This window comes from Tamandua tetradactyla, chromosome 18, assembly GCF_023851605.1.
Source record: "Tamandua tetradactyla isolate mTamTet1 chromosome 18, mTamTet1.pri, whole genome shotgun sequence".
NCBI lineage: Eukaryota > Metazoa > Chordata > Mammalia > Pilosa > Myrmecophagidae > Tamandua > Tamandua tetradactyla.
This window is the reverse complement of record NC_135344.1, coordinates 35,898,652-35,922,536: the sequence shown is the minus strand read 5'-3', so window position 1 is coordinate 35,922,536 and position 23,885 is coordinate 35,898,652. Positions and strand designations below refer to the sequence as shown.

The 23,885-nt window shown below is 37.9% G+C and overlaps 2 protein-coding genes across 3 annotated transcripts in view; one reads left to right on the top strand and one right to left on the bottom strand.

The window, feature by feature from the left end:
- KATNAL2 (katanin catalytic subunit A1 like 2) overlaps positions 1 to 15,562 on the top strand; it is a 305,997-nt gene extending 290,435 nt beyond the window's left edge. Inside the window, exon 17 of the mRNA XM_077135532.1 lies at positions 15,467 to 15,562. Within this exon, the coding sequence (XP_076991647.1) occupies positions 15,467 to 15,495 (29 nt within the window). The 3' untranslated portion in view covers positions 15,496 to 15,562. The remainder of the gene's footprint in view (positions 1 to 15,466) is intronic.
- The window catches only part of SKOR2 (SKI family transcriptional corepressor 2), a 39,638-nt gene that overhangs the window by 6,902 nt on the left and 8,851 nt on the right, over positions 1 to 23,885 (bottom strand). The window contains exons 5-7 of one of the 2 annotated variants that reach the window (XM_077135528.1): positions 15,315 to 15,380; positions 14,838 to 14,936; positions 5,922 to 5,989 (exon numbers count right to left, since the gene is read on the bottom strand). In XM_077135528.1, the coding sequence (XP_076991643.1) occupies positions 5,922 to 5,989; positions 14,838 to 14,936; positions 15,315 to 15,380 (233 nt within the window). The remainder of the gene's footprint in view (positions 1 to 5,921; positions 5,990 to 14,837; positions 14,937 to 15,314; positions 15,381 to 23,885) is intronic. The other variant, XM_077135529.1, reaches the window with a different exon arrangement.

Below are 23,885 nucleotides of genomic sequence, written 5' to 3'. Positions count from 1 at the left end.
CTAATCTACAATGATGGCAATGACTAAAATAAACTGGACTATTTTACCGTAATTATCAGTTGAACCAAAAAATCTTTTTAATGGGGAAGAAAAGGAGAAGACTAAAATAACCGTCACCCTATTTTGATACATGCTCACAACATGATGAGTCTGATAAAGGGCATAGATGGCAGCATTGAAATGAATGATTCATAACAGTAACATAAAAACTTCAGAGTCCTAATCTCATGTTTTGGAATATAAATGAGATTAGCTAGATAACTGTAACAAGAACAGTTACAGAGGGACCTCCTTTAGTTTCTTCACTTTTTCACTCTAGGTTATGCTACACCTACTATAAACATACACTCTTGAGTCTTGGTTCTCCATGACGGTGTAAGCTTTAATTTGCCAAAGCACATGGTTCACTTCTCTTTTTGGATGCATGATATATAAGAGTCTTGAATGGAATTTTACCATGGAAGTTCACAAGTGGAAAACAATATAAACTTCTGGGTACCAGGAGTTACCAATAAAATGTGCTTGTGCCACGCTCACATTTAGAAAGAGTTTTCAACATCAAGATTAGATGCAACAAAGATTTAGTAACATCACCACGGGTTATCTCATCCAAGCCAGTAAACCACTCTTCCTAACCCAAAGAAAACTGCTTAAGGGTACTACTCTCAGATTTAAGTCACAATGCCTTTTTCTTTTTTTCAGAAACAATAATGTAGCATTTCATTAAACTGAGAAGGAAAAGAGAAAAGGACTCAGAGGCAAAAAAGACCTCTTCCAAATAAGTGCATTTGACTCCCAAAGCTCCATACTGGAATGTAAATGTGTGCAGAATTATCCCCACTCAAACACTGATTTTGTGTTTATTTCATTTAAAAAATGAGATAAAACCTAATAACAACAACAAAAGCAAAAGTGTAGAAAGTTAACTGGAAATAACATTTTTAATTCTAAGTTCTAAACTATGCATGATAAAGAATGAATATAATAGCACATGGCCTAATTGTTCACAGAAACGTCCCCATTGCAATGATGCTAAGACGAACTTTTTTCCCCTCACATTTTAACATCCCTGAAACTGGGTGTGTTTTACGATTGATATTCTCTTAGAATAATAGTAATAAAGTTTTTTCCTTATGATACAAATAATGGTGCTTCTGACAATTGATGGTTCTTCAGATTCAATGAAATTAAATATGGATTTACAGAGAAATGCAGGAGCTCAGTATCCTTAAGGTTCATTTAAGCAAATTATTCCATGTAAACCTCCTACAACAGGACTGACAAAAGCTTTCGTTTCATTTCAACAAGATTGGAAATCACCCAGATTGGCATGGGCAAAAAAATATGAAGTATTATATAATGTTGCTTTATATAACATTGGCTCTAGTAGATCAAGAGTACTGGGGGTCTTATCAAAGAAAACTGCCTAGTCTGTGGCAAGAGACTGTCAGCCTTAGCCCAGTCATTTAAGTGGGCCAATCTCTAAAAGGAGAAAGATGAGAAGAAAGCTTATATAGCCAAGGAACATCATTGTCAAGATGCAACACAGTAGATCAATAACTGGAAAAAAAAATGCACTGAGCCAAATCTGTCTCCTGCTGGAGAAAATCTTAAAGCAGTTTCCATGGAAGTTCATCAAGTCACACGACTTGGAGAGACCTCATACTGACATATATTTAGCCACAAAACACACATCCTCTAGTTGCCCAGGATTTTTTTTCTAAAAATATAAGGCAAAACAGTACTTGTTCTATCAATTTTTTTTAAAAGGTGTAAAATACATTTTAAAAGCCTGGGTTGAGTGAGACAGTAGAAATCTTGGCAAGTTCCCATCCTAATGAATACTGGAAGACCTCCAAGAAAAGACTGTATTGCTGAAGAACTGTGCCTTTGCCAAAGAGGGCTCCTCCAGCAACCATGAAGACCTATTGTTCCTTTCCCTGGGAGGAAGCACTGCACTCCTCCATCAGGAAGTTGTAAACTGCTTTTTTACAAGTCCGCAGTGAGTGAAACATTAGTACTAAACCTATTGACTGAACATTATTTTAATTGAGGCTTTTAATGAAGAACTTTGAGACCATTTCCCCCTGGCTGTGTGTGACTGCAGAGTTCTGGAAAAACAGCAGAGGGCACTTCAAGACTGGCACATTTCCTTGACATACCTGTCTCTCTGTAGTGATACAGCCAATTCAAAGGATATAAATCTGGGTTTAGCCATTTATCATGTGCTCTGTGCTGCAGTTTCACAATGCCCTTAAATAACTATGCCTAAGAAAGAGCATGTCTTCAACCAATCTCCAAGACTAGCTCATACAGATGTACTTGCTTATAAAAATTGTTTCCAAATTAACAAGTTTTAAAAAAGGTTATAAAGGCATCGCAATCGTCTCCACTCATGTTACAAATAGTTACATTCCGATCTTTGGGAAAACTTTAATCAAAAGGTTATTCACTGAATAAAATATCTTTGGCTTCTTCTTAACCTTAGGAATGATGGTTTTTGTTTTTAATATTGAACACATTTCTTCTAGAATCATAATTTGCTAGTGAATGAGAAATCCTTTGCTCTCTATAAATACTAAACATCTACATTTTCATGAGCTTGCTAAGTTTTAGAACTTGTATTTGCTTCAAGTAAGAGGAGCATGTTTCTTTGCTTGCAGAAATAAATCTCATTTAAAAAATGAAAACGTTTAAATGAAAACCCAGGGTGGAGGTGGGAGACTAACACAATCAGTGTTAGGTACTACAAAACTCAGATTTTAAACTACTTTTTTAAAACGTTAGCTTGTGGCCATGTATAAATGTTAAATAAACTAATTCTGTGTATGCTTTAAATCTTACATTGAGATTCATTTATAAATTCACAAAGAGAGTCAATCATTTGGCTCTATAACTATGACAACTTTACATTTAACAAACAGGAAAAAGAAGCAATGGTGCAGAAATTATAGTCAGCAGAGAATCTAAAAATGCAGGAGCAAAGAAATTCATAAGTTTTCTTTCTACTTCAATGGTACCCAAGATGCTTTTGATATAAGTCTTTTGAATATGAACACTGTGTAACAACACAGGATAAATGCATTGTGGATCTATGGGAATCATTACAGAACATGATGGTTTTAATATATTTGAATTCTCCATGATTGCAGAGGAGGGTGGGTTTTATTTTGTATTAAGGGAAAAATGCCTATTCTGTAATATATGTTCAGTAAACTTTAAATATAAAATAATTTTGAGTGAATTGTTCTGTTCTCAGGAGCAAAGCATGTAGCCATATTTACTGATAAATTAGATCATTAAAGAAAAAATAAGGAAAGCCAACAATTGTGATACCTAGAAACTTCTTGATAATCTTTAGATAGAAGTTTCTAAAGGCAGCCCTCCCACCAGGTAGGTACTTTAGGAGATTTATCAAGATGAATAAGGGACTAGATAAATTTCTGTTCAAGTACTCTTACTGGTAAAATCTGCTGCTTCCATTTTTGAGCAGATGGCTTAATGGGAACAAGTCCTTCCTGTCCCCAGTCATCTCTAGCTACCAGGGTTTCAATAGTTCCACTATTAGACGTACTACTTTGAGAAGAGGCATGCTGTTAAACTGATTACTCATATTGAGTAATGATATGTATTATATCATTATATCAAGTAAAGGATAGCATTTCATGGCTTCCAAATACATTTCAGTTTATTATGCAATAGCTCCTTGCAATATTCCTGCCACAATACCAGGCTAAACCTTACAACAGTTCTCTTTTGGATGAGGACATTGACACTTAATGAACTCTGTAGATTGGGGCCTGAACCCAAATGTGCAGACCCTAAATAACAGTATAAGATTTGGGTTAGGTTACCACATTTGCAGTTCCAGGGCACCCATGGCTGGGGACTCATTCAACAAATAAACTGGCTATATGACACCGTGCTAGGCGCTGGAGGAAGCATGGAAACCTTGGGTATCTTATGGTGGGACACAAAAGAAGGGCAAGAAGAGGGAGGGACAAATGGTATCTATTTCACAACTTTTCATCTTGCTAGCCTGAATGTGTCTTTACTGATTTTGTGAATTATATGGCTACGTACAGGGCTGGAGAAAAAAATTCTAACTTATTTCAAATAATTAACTTGCTACCAGGGGTAATTTACTATCCAGGGTAACGTGAATTAAAAATGCTCATCTAAAAGATGAGTTTATAATGATAAAATATTTTGCAATACAGTATAATAAAAACAGCAATATTAATTCTTATCTCCCCTGTACCAAATATTTCAAAATGGCTGAGTCATTTTTTTCTTCTAATACTACCTGCTTATAACTTGGAATGCAATATCATTTCCTCTTTTACTAATGAAGAAACCAAATGTCAAAGAAAATGAGGACATTAAGATTACATAACTGGCATTAAGTAGGGTTACTGAAAATAAATACTTAGTTTCGTTTCCCAATATTCCCTTTGCTATACTTACTACCACTTCCAAATAACAACTTTTTTGGTGCATGCGTGGCAATTTCCAAGTCTGAAAACCATGGCCTGTGTAAAATAAATAGGGTCTTAAAATTTTGCATGCCCCTACTATCCTTTTTCTTTTGAAAGTCTTCCTTTGGATTAAGAAAATAATAAGCATATCCCCAGCAAGTAATTAGTAGCTCTAGACACATAAGTAGAATAAGTAGACACATTTTTAAAAACTTCTGCGGAAGAAGTGCTCTCAATCGATGAAGAAAACCATTTAGTTCCCCAGTGAATTCAGGTGCAAACAAAATTAACACACAAACCAAACCAGAACAAGAAGGAAGAGCCTGTTTAAGGCTCTTCTCTGGTGGTTTTCAGAGCTGAGAGTGGTTCCTGCACGTTTGATAACAAGGAAAACCTCAGCGTTAGAGTTACATGCAGCCCTTTCCACAGAGCCCCCAGAACAGAGAAGAACATCATGGAAAACAAGACTATTTCAAAAATCATTCTCAGGAAACTCCATTAACACAAATACGAGTTATGCGGTGCAAAAAGGAGACATGAATAACCTTCTCTCTTAAATAAGCCTGGCAGAATACTAGATACCTGGTAACCCTGTCAAAATGGGCAGTCATATGTGCGCATGCGCAGATACTGGCTTAGCGGCATAAGGACAACGGACCCGCTCAAAAATGTCAAACAACCCAAATAATGATAATCAGGCTGGGACACCACCAAGGATCAGTGTATGTCCTTCTGTAGGTGATTCAAAATATTTTACAAAGAACGAGGAGAAATTATTGCCCCGTTCTTCTTAAGAAAATGAGGAAGCTTGGAAGATTGGTTGAAAAGCACCAAGTATATACCAGGTGACTCTGCATCAGGACAAAGGGCAAGAGATTCAGAAAAACAAATCACATTTCTTTTCAGACATCTTCCTGTTCCTGTACAAATAAATCTTAGCCACTGTCCACTTTTAGAAATGATTAGGATAGTGTAACCTCTTCATTTGGAAATAATTCATGTTTTTCATCATATTTGGATGAATTAATTGATTAATTGTATTTATACTAAGATCTATCGACAGTGGAGGGCTCAGTCCAGATCTGGGTAGCCAAAGGAGGGTGAAAACAATTCCCCTTCCCTGGGCTCCTATTTTATCCCAGCACTGAGTTGGGAAGTTTGCACAGTGGAAGAAAATGCAGGTACCTCTGGCTCGCCCAAAGAGACAATTTACACATCTGTCTATTAACACATGGTAGGTAGTTACATTTAGAGGAAACGCACTGACACATCTGTTTTTCCTATGTCTAAGTAAATCTCTTGGTAATTAGCATCTAAACCAGCTGAGAGGTAAGTGGACCAACAGATTTCACAACAAAAACAGGAACAGTTTCATATACATTGCATGGTTTGAAAACAAACCAAATTGGATTGCATTTATTTTAAAGTAGATATGCATCTTACAATTTGCAATTGTTGTACCATTTCTTCTCGGTAGGCTAGTTCCCTTTTCATCTGATCCTGGAAATTATCTGGTAGGAGAGAGAAACAGAGAAAGAAATTAAGGTGCAAAGTCTGCTTTAGAATATTTGTGAAAATAGTACCAAATGTCTCTTAGACAGCCCTCCCCCTTTTATTAAAAATAATAATAATAATACGGTTGTTTGAAGAAATGGTTTCAAGACTATAATTTAACCAGAACAGATGGTAAATATTGAGAGAGTATGGCCTACATCTTATATTTCACAGTATTTCGTGCCCATTTAATACAATTCCTTAAATATAATAATTACTGAATAATATCTGGCACAGTCGTGTCCTCTGACCTTTGCACCCTTGTGCAATTCTACTGTGTTCAGAACTCCAGTGCAAGTGGCGGGGGGTGAGTGGGGAACTGCAAGGAAAAGGCTAACCCTGTGTATGCAATGCTATTTTTTGGTGAAGTCATGCGTCCATGAAATATTCCTGCCTGGCTTCCCAGCACTTCCTCTAATTCCCAAGAGGGTCATAAACGTATGTCACCCTGACTTTCCCACCCAGCAAACCTGCTCACCCTGCATCAGTCTTATTTTAAGGTACTCCTTGGGCCTGGTGCGTTTCTACAGCCCTCTACACACCTTGCTCTGAGGGAGCGGGCAAACTTAAGATATATTGTTGTGCAAACTATCTCTGCCATTGTCCATATTGATCATTTTTATTGCATTTAAGGAATAAAATTGCTTCCAAAAGTACTTCCCATTGGCACATCTTCTCCTTGTGATTGTTTTCAAGTATGAACTTTGCTAACTTGAGCTTTTTCTCTTGAAATGAGAAATCAACTTGATTTCGTATTGAATCTGTGGTTGATAGACAGGGCAGGTGCATGAAGAAATGAGAAACTTTGTCATCACCTTTCCCTTTCCAATTCCTTTCACCTCTAGTCACCTGGTCTGTGAGTCCTGTGCATGCTACCATCTGGCCTCTCCTCTTTTTTTGCCAGTGTCACAGTTCTTAACTGGCCACCTGGCCTCTGCCCTCCTCTCTTCAAATGAGCAGTGACTAGGGGGATGGCATTCCAGCTGCAGACAAGGAAGCAGTGTGCAAAGGGCAAACAGCTCTGCTGACCGCTGCAGAGGGCGTGGAGAGCAATGGCCTCCTCTCCTCTGCCCCTTCCACCCCCGCCACCCACCAAACCACTCTTGAGTCTTCAAACATGCATTAGAATCCCAGACTCGGTGCCTTTGGCCCTGCTGTATTCTCTGTTTGCTATAGGTATGACCCTTATAGCAAAAGCCTTTCTTTTCTTTAAAGTTCATTTCAAATTTCCTCTTCCGGAAAGACCTCTCCAATCCCACCCCCGCCCCCAGCCAAAATTGGTCACCCCACTTTTATGCTCCTTTCTAGCACCTGGTACATACTTCTACTAACACATCCACAACACTGTCCTATGCTCAGTTCTCATTATTTGTCTCCCAGCTAACAAAGAGTTCTCAGAGGGCAGAAAGCTAAGTGCTGACATTAAAAAATTTTTAAAGGCAAACCGGTTTGGGCACACAGCTGGGGCTAGTGAAAGAATGAGAAATGAAGCAGCATGGTAGCATCTGCCGGAAGGCCCGGATACTGCCACCGACAGTAACTGAAGCAACAAGGAGGGTGTGGAATGATGTGTTTTTTAAAGTCCTTTCTGGTCCCAGCATTTTTAGATTTGATGTCAAGGTAAACTGTTTTGGCTGGGCTCCAAGCACCTGGTTCTGTCTTTCCTATGCTGGGGAAGGGAGAATGGGTGATTTTTGATGGATAATAATAAAAAATTAGGGGTGAGGTGCTGTGTGAGGAGTTGGTAACCTTCCTGCCACCTCCGGATGCTCTGCAGGGTGGGTCAGAGCTGGCCCAGGGCAGGAGGCGGGTAGCCCCCAGGACATGGCCCTGATCTCCATACTGCTGGTCTCGTGACCTGGCTTGAAAGCTTCGTGGACTATCAGTGGGCTTTCAGGACACAAGCGTACATCCCTAGGCCAGACAGGTCCTTAAACCCAGAGAGGCCAGCCTCTCCAAGAACAGCGACTAGTTCCACCCCCTTTTCCATATTATCGACAGCCCTTCCGACATGAAAAAGCTAGAATGGGCACAGTCCAAATACCTCTAAAGAGTGGAAGAAGGACCAAAGAAGAAGGAGGAGTTATAACAGAGAAGATAGGATTGAAAAAATAAGTATGACTGCTGAATCATTATATTGATATTTCTTTCATTCTCCAGTGTTTTAGAGCAGCTAGAAGGAAAAACCTAAAATTTGGAAGTGTAACCCATACCAAACTCTGAAATCTGTTCTATAACTACTTGTTACAATGTATTTTGAAATTTATTGCTTTTTTGTATATATGTGATATTTCATAATAAAAAAAATGTGAAGAAAAAAAAAAAGAGCATATCCCAAGCAAATGCTACTCTGTGAAGGAGAGAACTTTCCTCTGAGCCTCCCTGGGTTTCTCTTTCCCTCTAGGGTTCCAAGGGTAGACTGGGGAAAAGGGGTCTGAAGCCAACCTGGCTGGGGTGCCTTGCTTGAATACCAGAAGATTCTGATTTTAGATGAGAATATAGCAAAGAGCAAATCATAGTGGAATGACACTAGCCCTTAATTAATTCATGGTCATCACGCAAAGATGGTATGCTTAATAAATTTCCTTAAATTTAAAAAGTAAAAATGAAGCCGTTCAAGTATTAGAAAAAACAATTGAATATTTTTATAAGTTTGAAGGGGCCCTCAATGGCAAAAACAAAAATGGGAAAGATTGACAGATTTGAATAGACAAAAATTAAAAATTTGGGTATGACAAAAACCTCTCTCACAAAACACAACAGTCAACACATAAAGGCAAGTGATATGCTGCAACAAACATGACAAAGGATTAATATCTGAGTTTATAAAGAGTTGATACAAGCAATAACAAAATGAAAATAATAAAAGAAATGTGAGGAAAGAATTCAAATGGTCATTCACAAAACATACAAATGGGTGCTAACTATAAGAAAAATTTTCAGCATCACGTGGGGTGAAAGAAAAGGAAATGAGAATCTTTACTTAGCAGATTAAAAACTATGCAGCATTCCAAGAATGGGAGTATAAATTGGTACATCCTTTTTGAAAAGCGACTTGAAAATCATGTATCAAAAGTTCAAAAAATCCTGATGCCTAATGAATGCAGGTGGCTGAAGGATGCACTGACTGAGATACACTGAAGGCGAATGATGGTGTATACATATGATCGAATATTGTGCTGCTACAAAAAAGAACAAAGTTGTAAGGCATGCAACATGGTGAACGAACCTGTGGGACATTTGGTGAGGCTAAATAAACCAGAAACAAAAGAGAAAAAAAAAGGTTTTAAAAATCCTTTAGTGTAGGAATTCTTCTTTTAGGAGCTTATCCAAAGGAAATATCATGGAGGTGAGCAACAATTTACTTATAATCATATTTCACCACTTAAAGTGTGGATAAACTTTAATATCTAACATAAGAGTACATTCATAGAATGTTGTGTAGTAATGGAAAGTGAAAAAAGGAGGGTAAAAATAATATATACAATATGATTTCATTTTGTTAAGAAAAAGGATTTAATATGTACTAAAAAGGATGAAACTATGAAATCATAACATTAGTTATCTCTAGGCAAGATTTTTGTTTTCTTCCCTTTGTTTTCCTGTATATTTAAAATTTTCTGCAACGAACATGTGATAACTTTTGAGACTTTAGAAAGATTACCAGTTGGCAAATGAAAAAATTAAAATTTTTGCTACATTCTAAACACTGAAGACAATTTAACTGGAGATAAAAAGCAATAAGCTGACTTCTCTAATAAGAATCAGTAAAAACCTAATCCATTTTGGAAAATGATAGAATAAAAAGAGGTAGCAAAGAAAAGCAATGAAGCGCAACATTTCAGCCAACATGGTAGCAAGGACCGTGCACTGCAAATTTGGTTTAGTTTGAAAACCTAGAAGGATTTCTAAACAGCAATAAAAAAACACCCAACCTACATTCTGGGGACCATGGATAAGAAGAGAATACAAATGGGACATCCAGTTCAGCTTGCAGATCCTATCATCAGGCAGTAGGCTTGGGGCTTCATATGTTCACACAGTCTTCATTTTGTTATTACCACCTTCAAACAACTATTGGGAAATTTTATCTGTACAATGTTTTGGAATTCTCCCATATCGTCTCCTCTAGGTGATGCTACCAGAAAAGTCTGGAAGGAAACCACTAACCATATATAATGCATCCAGAAATAGCCACAGATGATAGATGTTGACAACCATATTTAGGTAATTAAAGGAAAAATCCCAGAGATGAAAAGTAGCCTTTTTTTTTTTAAAGAAAGTAATCTTAGTAGTAATTTGGAAGAGTTATTCTTTATAAGAATCTAAAATGATGATACAGTTAATATCTATTACTTGACCTATCACAAGGCCTCTGTCATTGGTTCCATCCACAGCCCTTGCCTGTGATATCTGACTAGCCATTCCACTCAGTTCTCTCCAGTGCCATGAACTTGTCATCATAACTATAAATCCAAGGACTCAACTCACATGCCCTCACTAATCTTCTTTATTTAACACTTTTCAGTAATTCAGTCTCATCTTTGTCAGGTTTAATCTTTTCAAATATGACACCAAAATATGTTATCAATCATATACTCAGAGTATGTTATATACCCACAATATGCCAGATGCTGCATAGGCAGCAAAGGAAGAATGCTCTGAGCTGTGCTTTTCCTGATGGATTTATACTGCTGTGGATAGAGGAGAGTAGCACTGGAGGAGGAATACAGCAAACACAGTAGGGCTTCAGAAAAGAACGGCTACTGCAAGAGTGGGAAGGCTTCCTGGAGGTGCAAAACTTGAGCTGTGTCTGCAGTGATGAGGAGGACCTAGACAAGGGGAGGCATTCCAGAATAGTAAAGCACGGTGTGCAGCAGTGGACGGCGAGGGACAAAGTGGATACTGGGTTAACTGCGGCTGAGCAGGGGGAGAAGTAGAAATAAGGCTGGAGAGTCAGGGTGGGCCAAGTGTGGAGGGTATTGAGACAGCCAAGGGTTAAATTAGATACAACAGTCTCTAGATGAAACAACGTACTCTAGATGATAAACAGTAGGAATCATGATAGCTTCTAGAGTGGAAGACTTGGTGCCAAAGGTAGAAAGACTGAACAGCAGCAGGCAGGGAAAGCTGGAGTGGGGAAGGGGGCGAGAGTCCAGGGCACACTGCTGAGGTGACCTAGGAGAGAGGGGATGAGGCCTTCTCTCCATTCGCTCCCTCATCCAGCAATCCTTTAGGAGGTTCTAAAGGTTCAGGGCTAAGTTCTGAGGTTCCAAAGATGGCTGGTGGAAAGAGAGTTAAATGAATTAAAAACTATGGCAAAAGGATGAATGCTATAATAAAGGAAGATATAGTATGTCAGGGGAGAAGAGAGGAAGATGATGCAGATTCACTTAGGGAAGGTGAAACAAAGTGGTAGCAAAAATGACTTCTGGGTTTACAGGTGCAAGAACGATCAGACCTTTTTGGTAATGGATGGCAGTGATGGTAACACAACATTGTGAACGTAATTAACAGCAGTGCGTTATTACTCAAACACATTTTAACCACATTAAAAGGGGAAATTTTAGGTTGCATACATGTTACTAGAATAAAAATTTTAAAAACAAAATGGAAACAAATAACACAGGACTGTACGACACAGTGGATGTGACCCATGGACTACATTAATAGCTCAACTATAAAAACGTGCTTTCATCAATTGTAACAAATGCACCACACAAATGCAAGATGTTAATAACAGGGCGTGGTATGGACATGCTGTACTTTATGCATGATTTTTCTGTGAACCTACAACTTCTTTAATAAAAGCAAACAAAAGAATGATCAGACCATTAGTGGGGGAATTTGGAATGGTGGCATGCTTGGCCATTGAGGTTGTTAATTCAGAACACGTTTGACCATCTGTCCTACTGTCATCTCAAAGTGGCCCTGATGAGGGTAAAGCGTCTCCTTATCCTTTCCTCCTAAATACCTACTTCCACCCATTTCTAGGTTACATTTCTCCGACCCTTCTTAGGAAACCCCCCTTAACTCTCTTCCTCTAATCTTTATCCTTACCGTCTCCATGCCTAGGATTCATTTCTGCAGTCCTCATTCACCCTTGGACCCACAAAAAGCCCAAGAGAGACTCAAAAATTTGGCCCCAATTTTACAAATGCTCTTCTAGAGCTCAATGCCAATAATCTCCTCCTTCTCTTTCTGCTTCATTAGCACCATAATCATTGTAGCTGACATTTGTTGAACATTTACATGCTAGGGATGTGCAAACAATGTACATGTATCATCTCATTTAGTACCCTCCTACCCCTATAAGACAGGATTTATCTGCCCCATTGCCAAGCTTCCAAAGTCATATAGTCAGTAAGTAGCAGAGCCCAAAAAAGTAATCTCAGGTCTGGGAGATTTTTTTGAGCCTGGATTCCTAATTGTCATATGCTATAGGTTCTTACTGAGGTCACCAGCACTGTAAGTGAACTAGATTTTAAGTGTCATGACTGTGTGTCTCTGCCTACCTCCTAGTGAAAGCTTTGCAAAAGGCTCACAGGGATCCCTCTATACTTCCTTCCGATGTGGCTTTACAAAGTTTGGTTTTCCCCTTTTCATCTTAGCGAATCTAAATCTGCCTGCTAGCCTCAAGGCCCCAAACACTTACTTAACAAGCACATAATGTACATTTGCTATTTTCATTGGTGTGAAATTGACTGTTCCTTTGTGGTGTGTCTAAACCACGCATTATTCAAACTTGGGTACAAACATGCCACTTCCTTGGTCAGTGGAGTAGGTTGTAGATAAAAAAAAGAGGAAAATTTTGTTGTTTAATTGAAGGGTTTCATACACATAGAGGATCTGTTTTAATTCAGATCAAAAGGATGAATGATAGATCTGCATTGAAGCTGGCCAGTTGTACTATAACATCCTAATGTTTTTTTTTCTTCACAGACACATGCTGAACATGCTGTATGATGCAGCAATTAATAAGGAAAATGCATAAATTATTGTAAACTACTTAATTCCTCAAAATGATTATTAACCAGCTTTTATTAATGGTATAAATTATGGCTATAATGGCTTCATGGGGAGTTAGACTGTAGGGGGATTCAATGGGTCTTGGACCCAGTCTGTGGGATTTAAGAGCAGAGATTTGCAAACTCAGCAATAAGAGAAACATCAACTTATGGGAAAACAAATCATTAAATGATATCTGCGTGCAGTTGCTTGGAATGGTGCAGATTTTCTTAAGCTATGGTTTTTGAAATTAAAGAATCTGAATCCTTTGGAAACACCTGCTTTTTAACGTTTCAAAGATATATTTCATGTTTCTCCTTTTCTCAAAGCTAAACAAATCATGATATTTCTAACACACTAGCAAAAGCTTTTGGCCATCTTCCTCGATTTGACCTTATTCTGAGCCTCAGCCAGCATTCTCTGAATTCAAACTACTCAAGCACTGTGAGTTCCAAATCTCCCTTGTGAGTACTGAGAGATCATGAACTTGGCAGACCCTGCTGTCCCTTGCGGTCAGAACTCTCCTCCATTACGGAGCTGTGTCTTCGTTTTTGCTCCAGCTAAGTGTTTATTACCAGGAACCTGGTACTATTCAAAAAGGCTACCCCAGGGGGCACGTCTTTCAGTGGTGCTGAAAATTCCATCTGAGAAGCCTGGTGAATGCAAACCTTCATATACATATTGTTAAAATTGTCACAATTACTGAAAAGCCTTCCAGATGCTGGCCTGTGACTTTGGTAAGGAATCACTAACTCAAGTTCTGTGATCCCTGCATTATTAACAATTAATGCTGACATTCAGCAAAAGTGTTCTGCAGAAAAGTAATTTTAAATTTCTAGGATGTAAAATATAAGTTTACACTCTATTCTCTTTCCCATTTTACTTTCTTTGGAGAAGGGAAACTAGCTTGAAAATGAACGCTGTGATCGATTTGTCCAAATGTGACAGGCACCAGCTAAATTTTGGAAATCTGTACACCAAATCTCCCTGAAACCCCAAGACTCTGGGAGTAAAACCAATAATTTTTAGGTGACAATACCTCTGCCCCCCCAAATCTCAGGATGGAGTTTTAATACTAATGGAGAATGCAAAGTGATGTTTTAATCACTTAGTTTTAATACTAATGGAGAACCAAAGAGAATCCAAAATTTTCCATGAATGGAGAATCCAAAACTATTAAAATGATACCCATTACAATTAATACAATAGATTTGTGTAGACTGAACTGTTAAATTTTTATTTATTTATTTATTTATTTATTTTGCATGGGCAGGAGCAGGGGATCGAACCCCTGTGTCCGACATTGCAGGTGACAATTCTGTCACTGAGCCATCATCGCACCGCCCTGAACTGTTAAATTTTAAATCCTCATAATTATACAAATTTAAAGCACCAGGCAGCTGTTTAGCACTAGCCAAGAATAAAAGTTAATTGTTATTTCTTTTCCTACATTAGAGACCAAAATGACTTGAGCAATTCTCTTATTTTAAATTGTGTGATCTAGATATATCTAATATTTAAATATATTTAACTGTACATTATATATATATTTTTAGATTCACATAATACATACACATACCAATAAAACAAATACTAAAAGGCTCCTTTAATAAATTTTTTTGTGAGTTGATTCAAAACTGCAAAGAGTCTAAAAGTTCGGGATATTTAAACGGAGAAGGCAGGAAGACAGTGCAAAGCTTTGCACAACTTCTTAATACTTAGAATCTTATTCTCAAACCTAATGATAGAAGCATCAGCAAATATCATGAATGCAATGAAATAAAAGTGGTTTCTTACTGAACACTGGAAAAGACGTGCTTCCCTTTAACACTTGGAATTCTTGTTCCAGTCGTCTCCGTAAATCTATTTGTTCAAATAAAACCTTCTGAAGTTCTTCTAATAAAGAAAAAAAGAAGAGTCATTTTACTAATCTTTACAAATAACTCTCCAGAGAACTGTTACATATAGCAATTTATTATTATAAGACAAAATATTTTACCAGTTTAAAAAGTGTTGCATAGACATAGGATGGATTTTGTGCAGAAATCCATGAATATAAATCAATGTAATATATTATTTTAAAGTATTATATTACATTGTCACGTATTGATTGATACGTATGCATTAATCTCAATTATATCCACCCAATGGTCCATATATTATTCATATGTTGCTTGTCAAGCTTAAAATATGGTGCAGAACAAAAATATCCTCCTATTATCTCCATAGTCTTTTCAACCTAAGAGGAGTCTATGGAACTAAAACTTTCTTTACCTTTCCCCATATTTTCTACATCTTTTTTGAGTGAATGAGGTGAGTTGGTTTCTTGTGTGTGTTCACCTTTAAAAAGGGAAGGAAAATATTATTAGTTTTGTGCAGGCTGTTTTCGGAAAGCTTATCTTCTCATTTTCTTTTAATATCTACAGAAGAGCTTATCCAATATAACTTGAAATAAGAAATCTTCAGGATCCAATGTTGTCCTCATTTACTCGTGGACGACTGCCCTGAAACCGGGCAGCAGAGTTAACAGCAGACGAGGACAGAGCCAAAGCATGTGAACGCTGACTCCTGAAGTTAGCATCCCGCACCCCCCAGACCCTCCCCCAACCCAGCCTTTACACGAAGGTAATTGCTAGAGTGGGCAGAAGAGGATCCGGGGCCACAGAGAGCCCCGTCCACCTTCCTGAAGCGAGAAGCCTCATTTCAACTGGAAGGTCCTCAAGACTAGGGCAGCACAAGCCTCCCTGCTCAACCAGGCCGCCCAAATTTGGGGCAGTGAAAATGAAGTGGGAGGAGGTCTTAGTTGCCCTTGGAGAGAATTTATGAGCCTGGAGGGGTTTCCTAATCACTGATAGTCTGCCTTAAAAAAAAGAAAAATCAACCTAAAACAGAGATGTGAAAAAAACGACTTATCTTTAACAAATGAAAACTATCTTGTGGATAAATAGTAGAGTGTAATTCTTACCTGTTTTGCTTATGTGCTAACTAGAACGATGGCACACGAAGAAAATGCATTTATCTATAGTCATAAATTGAGTCTACATAATCCATAAAATTTAAATAAACCAAAGTACAAACCATTCAGCTAATCCGAATTTTCTTTTCAAATTTCAACTATTTGCAACTATTTATTAATTTAAATAATCAAATGGATTAAATTAACATTATCTAATTAAACTTTCCCATTTTCACCTGAACAGGTGTGGTAGTACAAAGGTGCTCTGAGAAGGTTTCATGGATCCACCTGTCCCCTGGTTCCCCACCTTCAACCTGGCTGAACCCCTCCTTTGTGTCCCGAGAGGACCTTGCACATACTATAGTCACGGTGCCAACTGCCTCCTCACCTTCACCCGCTTGGCTGTGTACTATCTGAAGGCAGGGGCGCTATCTTTCCTGGATGGCCAGTACCTCAGACAGTGCTGGACCCATAAAAGGCCCTCAATAGAGAATCTTGAGTTGTTACTGAAAGGTACCCCAAGAGGTTGTAAATTCTAAATTATACCATGAGTCAGAATTAATCATTTCAATTCTCTCCTCACTATTTATTCATTTCCCTCAACAAGAAATGGAATGTAATGGCCCCAGGCACTTGTAGGAATACTGGGAGAGTTCATTGTCAAGATAAAAATTTCCTGCAAAGAGGGAAACAGAATTTCTCCCCAAAGCATGACCTACCGGATCACGGACAGACAAGAAAATCCTCAACGTGATATTATAAATTGCTCTTTGCATTCCACCTGATGCCTCTCAGAGTACGTGTGTGCACAGGTGTTTATAGCCCAAGAAAGAACACATAGTTAGGGGAAGGAACCTCTCCTGATTCCCCATCATTAGAATGGTAATGTCCTTGGCATCCCTAAGTTCCTTAATGGCAGGCATTTTCTCTAATATCTAGATCGTGTTTGCACAGCCTCATTCCCATTCTCATCATGGATGGGACCTCCCTTTGGAGGCACAGGGGTCCTCTTGAACCTTAATACCTTGGCTTTTGTAATAAGGAAATAATGAGGAAATATCTGTGAAACATTACTAATATAGACCTCGATATAATTCTTAAAATATTATTAACTAAAGGAAGAGTAACAGGAAAGTTGATTACAAACCAGAAATGTGTAAGTCAAAAATAATGCTTATTACATGCACTTTTGCCTATGCTGACTCGTCTCTGTTAACCAGTTAAGTGTGCAGCAGTTACACACTCACATACGATGTTGAATCTGACAGAGAGAAGAAGAAACAAACACTACATATCCCTGCAGGGATTAATAAGAGTACATCATTCTATAACTTTCTCATCTATTCAAAAAAAAGATTTAAATGAGATAGATTGTTCCCGAATAGACCACTCTGGAAGCCTGGTGTTTTCCCCTCTCCCCCAGATTGCAGACCAGACTCTTTTTGAGTGATCAGTATATTTTGTGGACTGTTTATCCTACATGACATTTCAATTACAGAATTAAATTTAAAAATTAAACTATAAGTAAAGGTGCATTTCTTTTCCATTTCATAATTAGTAGCTTTACATGGGTATGAAACCACTAAACAGACAGCTAGCAAATGAAAACTATTAACCACAGGCAAATCCACTGACAGCACTAATAGTAAGTCTTTCTGTCTGTCAGCTTTGCGGAGATCTTATTAATATTTTGCAAGGGTCTTTTTCAAACAGATATTTTACTGCAATTTCTGGGTAAAATTTGCCAGTCGGAGCTTAGAAAATTCAAATGTCTCACAAAGAGTTTTTAAAAATGGTTAAAGGTTAATAAATAAGGAGCACGGAAGCTTCAGCTGCCTTTTGTGTAGCTTTTACTGGACCGCTGCCTTTTGTATATTTCTAATCTATGAAAACCAGATTGTTAATGGTGGTTAAAAATGACCTCTGGGAGCCTGGATATGTTCGTTCACTATTACTGCTAATGTTTTCCATCTGGTTAAAAAAAAAAAAAAGGCAGTTTAGTACTAGATTAAATAAATGTGATTTAGTTGACAATGAGCTTCCAATTTTTATAAATATTCCATCAGGTTAGATCCATTTTCCTTTTTAAAAAATAATGAATGGGGGGTGGTGTGACAGTGGCTCAGTGGCAGAATTCTCGCCTGCCATACCAGAGACCTGGGTTCCATTCCTGGTGCCTGCCTATGTGGGAAAAACAAACAAACAAACAAAAAAGAATGGGTTTGGAAAATCCAAAAATTAAAATGCTTACTTTCTTTCCCCTATCTTTTGCTTTACAAGAGAAGCTACAAGAGAGGGGGAAAGCATAGAGATCTTAATTATGCAGAGTTACAAGAGAGAAAAATGTAATGTGGGAGGAACAACTTTCTTGGAGGCCTGGCCTGAACCGTGTCTTAAATTTTGGAACAAAAGAAAACAGCTTAAAGTTGGGGGATAACAGATAATTGGGACATAAAAGACCTCCTGTGGACTGGTGTGCCTAAACACTACTGCTTTGGGGTGTCTTCACAAGCACAGGCTCACAGAATCGGTTCCTGCAAATGCAGCTCTGCGGGGCAGCCAGGAAGGTCGAAACAGCCTCGACCCACAGTGAGGAAGCCACGCCTCTGCCAAGGGCAGGTAGAAGCCAGAGAGCCTGGAGCTGCAAGTTTTTCCTGCTTTCCTGGTTTCTCCAGGGTCTTCCAGCATGAGGTGGCCTCACATTCTAGGCAAATGCCCCCTTCCACCCTCAGTTCTACTCTCACACAGCTATCAGAAAGTGGAAGTGTGTGAGGGATAGATGTGAGAATGGGTCACGCTGCAGCAGACATGAACAGTAAGTAACAAATGAGGAGGAGACTAGAATATTCAAAGAGGGGGAAAACCACCACTGAAACAGCCAATGGATTCATTCGTACTACCTTTCAAGGCACAAGAACAATTACTTTGTCTTAGAGGTCATGTCACACCTCTGCTCAAGAACCTGCAATGGCTCCCAAGATCTATATCAATCACGCATCTACTCTAAATTCCTTCTTTGGAGCCTGGAGGTGCTCCCATAACCATGTCCCACCCTGCTGAGCCAGTTTGTCTTTCTCTGTTGCCAGGTCTTCATTACTCGTATCTGCTAGCTCTGCCTCAGGTTGTTTCTCTTGCTTAACATGCCTTCCCTTCTTCCTGCCCATCCAAAATCAGAACACCGCATAAGACTCTCCTCTTCCATAAAGCCTTTCCCAACTTCTGCAAATGCTGGTGAAAATATTATTTATCATGTTTGTTTGCCATGGCCTCCAACATAAACACCTCACATTTATAGAAATTGTTTAATTATAAAAGCCAGAGTGGGCAGATGACCTGTTCTGTTGGTGGCCATGGGACAGGAGGAAAAGCTGATTTAAATAAATATCACTGTTTTTGAGCAGAAGTCTCAATCCAATAAATAAGACCATTTGAATATTTGCACACTATGCATGTATAGGGTTCAATCTTAAATGCCTGACATTTAAACGAAGAATTAAAAATTTGGCATTCACCCACTCCTTCTGTGGAAATATTCTCTGGCCTTTCTGCTCCTTTCATCTCCACTTGGTTTTCTGTATCTCCTCTTGGCCCTCTCCCCTTTAAATCCTCCCCTGAGCCTCCAAACAGCACTTAGAGGCACTGCCCCAGCCAGCAGCACCAGGGACCAGCAAAGCTTCTTATCACAGAAAGAGCCTCTTCCTTCCACCAGTGCTGTTGTTGGCAACATTTGATGAAAACATATTTGGAGTGGAGAAAACGTTTCCTTTAGTAGAAAGAAAGTATGTTATTTAATGGCGTGCTCAAAGGTGAATTTTGTAAGTGAAATTATTTTGGTTTGGACCAGCATCTTTCATTAAGATACACATGTACTCCAGCATTTGGAGGAAGAATGAAAAATTCTGTCATGCATCCAGATGTCTCCATGTAGTCAGTGTCATGGGAACTCGTGCTCCTGGGTGTGTTCTAGGGTAAGGGAGCAGACTCTGGAAGAGAAGGCATGGCACCCTCAGGAAGTGACCAACTGTCTCCTGTTACAGTTCCCACTGCCATGCCCTTGGGCGCTGCGCTGGGGTTCTGCCCTCTTGCCTCCCAATAGCCTCCACACAGAGCCACAGCCCGGTTGAGCAGAGATTCTGTCTTTACATCTTCAACTCACAAATGAACTGTTTTTAAAGAATTAATCTTAGTCTTACAGTCTGGCTTTAACTGAGATTTTTCTGGAATTGTAGTCATTTTCTTTCTGACAATCTATTTTAGAATTACAATATGGGCGGGGTAAAAGTTAATCTAGTTTAGTATAACTAGTACATTTAAGAATAATCTAAATTTAGCATAGAATAAGTATGGCTTAGAGAGGTTTTATGAATACTTTGCATTAAGGCATTAAAAAATCAATTACGTAGAAAGCTAGGTTAAATAATTTTCTCCTCTATCAGTGGAGGCATGGGCTTCTGCTAATTTCTCAGTGTTAAATTCTACATTAAACTCTTCCCCTGTGACGTTCGGCACTTTAGTGAGGTCACAGAACAGAAGAGAAAAGAAAATCAATACTACTGGAAAGCGTATGCTACAGAATGTACCAACTAAATATTAACTCCATTAGCTAAAAACAGGAGCAAGAACAAGATTAAGTAACACCGGTGGGATTATAGTAAACTAAGAGTTATGGCAAATTTTATAATACACGATCAAGATTTATTGTCAGTTGTATATATACTGCTTCCTGAATCAGAATATCAAATATCTTTGGTTAGTGAACCTTGAGTCCACTTAGAGTTCTCTTGAGTTTTAAAAGTGACATCGTGAGTTGATACAATATAATGCTTGTTTTTTTTCTGGAGAGTATGTTATTATATACTTCATCTCCCCGAGTTTCATATAGATTTTCAAAAATCATTAGTAAGAAGGGAGTTTTTCACAAATAAAAACTGATATCTGAAATTTGGGGATTATATAATTTTGAATACATATATTGAAAGATCTCAAAATACTGTGCACATAGCTAAATGCTGGTAGCGAATTAAAAGTGAGAAATGTTATAAAATTTTACCGATGGATAAACTGAAGCACAGAGTGGATGAAGAGCCTACCGCAAGTCACCTAGTAAATGGAGAAATTAAAATCTAGATCTACTAGTCTGCGTTTTTAGAATTTTCTTTCCTTTTTTTTTAAGTTATAAGAATATTCTAAAATAGAATGGAATAATGAATCAGAGTGCCTCATCTGTTATCTATTCATGAGAAGTGTAACTGCTCCTCACTATTTTCAGAAATCCATCCATAGCATATTAACTACACTAGAGAATCACATCGGTGAAAATCAAATTGATTTCAAAACTTCTATACATATAACAAGATGCAGCCATGCTCGGTATCCAATGGCGCTGGCATTTCTACAACGAAAGGGATTGAAAGTGGGGATGACTCCACTTTACATGATTTCCTTGACCTGCAATAGCTTTGAGCTGTCTTACCGGCTTACCCCACTGCATTCAATTTCGAATCACTTAACTTCACTAAAGTTATTCAAAACAGATATGCAAAACCTGAGTCTGGGATTGAAAGCGAAATGCAGTCATTTATATTTTTGAGAAGGTAATATTTTTAGCAGCTTCCCTCCCCCTCCACACACACCCCAATCTGTTACTTGTTTTAATCCATGGGCCTAATTTTAAACAGACCTAGAGATTAAAAGTTCTACTAGGTTTAGAGGGCATTTGGCTGTTTAGGAACATGTTCAGTCCCTCTAGTTATACAGAAGTACAGAATCTGTTGTATGCCAGGTTAGTGATCATAAATGGGGAGATGTTTAAAGACCATTTAAAAATGTAACCCCTTTGAAATTACTGAAAAGAACAGATAGCAAAAAGCTGAAAAGTTGAAGGAAAGGTTGTTGAAACTAATAAACTACAAGATCAAATGGAAATAAGATTAGCAACAAAACTAAGCATTATTGCTAAACTGAATTTGTATTAAGTATTAATTAAAGTAAGTCCCCATCATTTAAAGATGTATCTATATCCTTACTTGCTTAGTGAAAAGACATAGAAATTTTGCATAAGCTACATTTATGATTGCCACTGAAGTGAAAAAGTCACATAAAAATCAAGAATTGCAGATTGAATTAATAAGTAGCTTCATTCTTCTATGTTCTAGCTGCATATCCATGGAGATAAAATATAATATTTTCCAATGCAAATTACTGAATTAAACTTAGGCTAAAGGGGCATAATTACATAAGCCTTATCGGATGATATTTTGTATAGATCACTATTACAACAGTCATATTGCCATATAGCTAATGGTCGGCTTATCTGTTCCTTCTTCTCAACTGGAGGCAAGTTGAGGGCAAGGACTGATAATGACTCTGTCTCCCGAGAGTCTAGCAAACAAAGTACGCACACAGTAGGCATTCAAAAATATGTGGAGTAATGAGTAAATAAGAAAATGTATGTTATCATGTAAATGTGGAAGCTAACAGCTGCTACATGGACAGAAATCTCTCCATTGGGCAGGGAGTACAGAATAAGGCATTTTGCTGCTACCATGCCAGGGTAGATGGCAAGTGTTCATTCATCTCTTTGACTAATCTGGATTTTTGATGCTTGGTCAATTGAATGAATCCTTTGAATCTGACAACAAGCAAATAAGGTAATATAAAAACACAGGCCAATTGGGTGCTCATTCCTGGATTTCCTCAGATGTAAATTTCCATAAGAAGACCACTAACTAATCTTTTATGCAAGTTAGAGCAGATGAAGTTACATTAAGTTAAGTACCACAAGAACTCAAACCCTTTAAACACTTTTTGGTGGTTTCATACAGCATCTCCTCACGCTCAGCAAAGAAACCATAAGGAACCGAAGTACTCATGACCCCAAATTCCAAAATTATGAAATATATCCTTCATCGGAACATTTGTTATTTCAATAATGTTTCCATCCCCCCGTGCCCCACCTGTCTCCCATTCAATGTTGGATAATAAGATCGTTTAACCTACTACCTGAATAACGCGAGAATGAAATTGTAACAGGAAAAATCAATCAAGAACAAGTTTCTCTGGGAATCTGTATCAAATTAATTATTGTGAGGAAGGGACTAGTAATATCAATAATATATCAATAGAATGACTAGGTGTTATTACCAACATAACTGGTGATTGTGCTGCCCCCAGCTCGAGGCACGGTAGAATTTTTATGTAACACTGATCCCAACTATATATTTATTTACTTCCTTTTCCATTTGTATCTCTTTTTTGAAAATCAATCAACAGTAGATGCTGAGGTTTTTATCATTCCTGTTATTATCCTTGGGGTTCTGATGACTTTTCAGTGTTTACTGGATTTAGTTAGTGTGGGGAAGCCAAACCCCTTCCAAGGTCAGGAATTGCTTTCAAATCAAAGCAGCTCAGCCATCCACATCAGAGGAAGATAAAGAGGAGAAACTCAGCTTTAAATAAACCCACAGAGACTATTAATATACATGAAATGAAGAGAATATAATTCTGTGATGGACTTAGCATGTTCTAATATATTTAGATTTCTAAAGGAATGCCCATTTGTTGAAATGTTAACTCAAAACTAAAGTTATAAATATCTGCTGCTAAGTTCAATGTAGGAAATGAAAATTCCTAAAAAGAAATGATTTCAGATTGTGGAATTTGGGTTCTTTTATTAAACCTAGGGAAAATATTTTAAATTTTAAAATGTAAACATTAAATTATCCCATAGTTTTGTACAAGTCATTGTTACCTCATGAAAAGCCATGCACATTTTACATCTTTCATAGAATATTTAAAAAATTTTATTTCCTTCAGAGTTTTCACCCAAATAGAGTAAGATTTATAGCACAACAGACTTATGATGATTTCTCTTTTCCTAACAGGTAAAT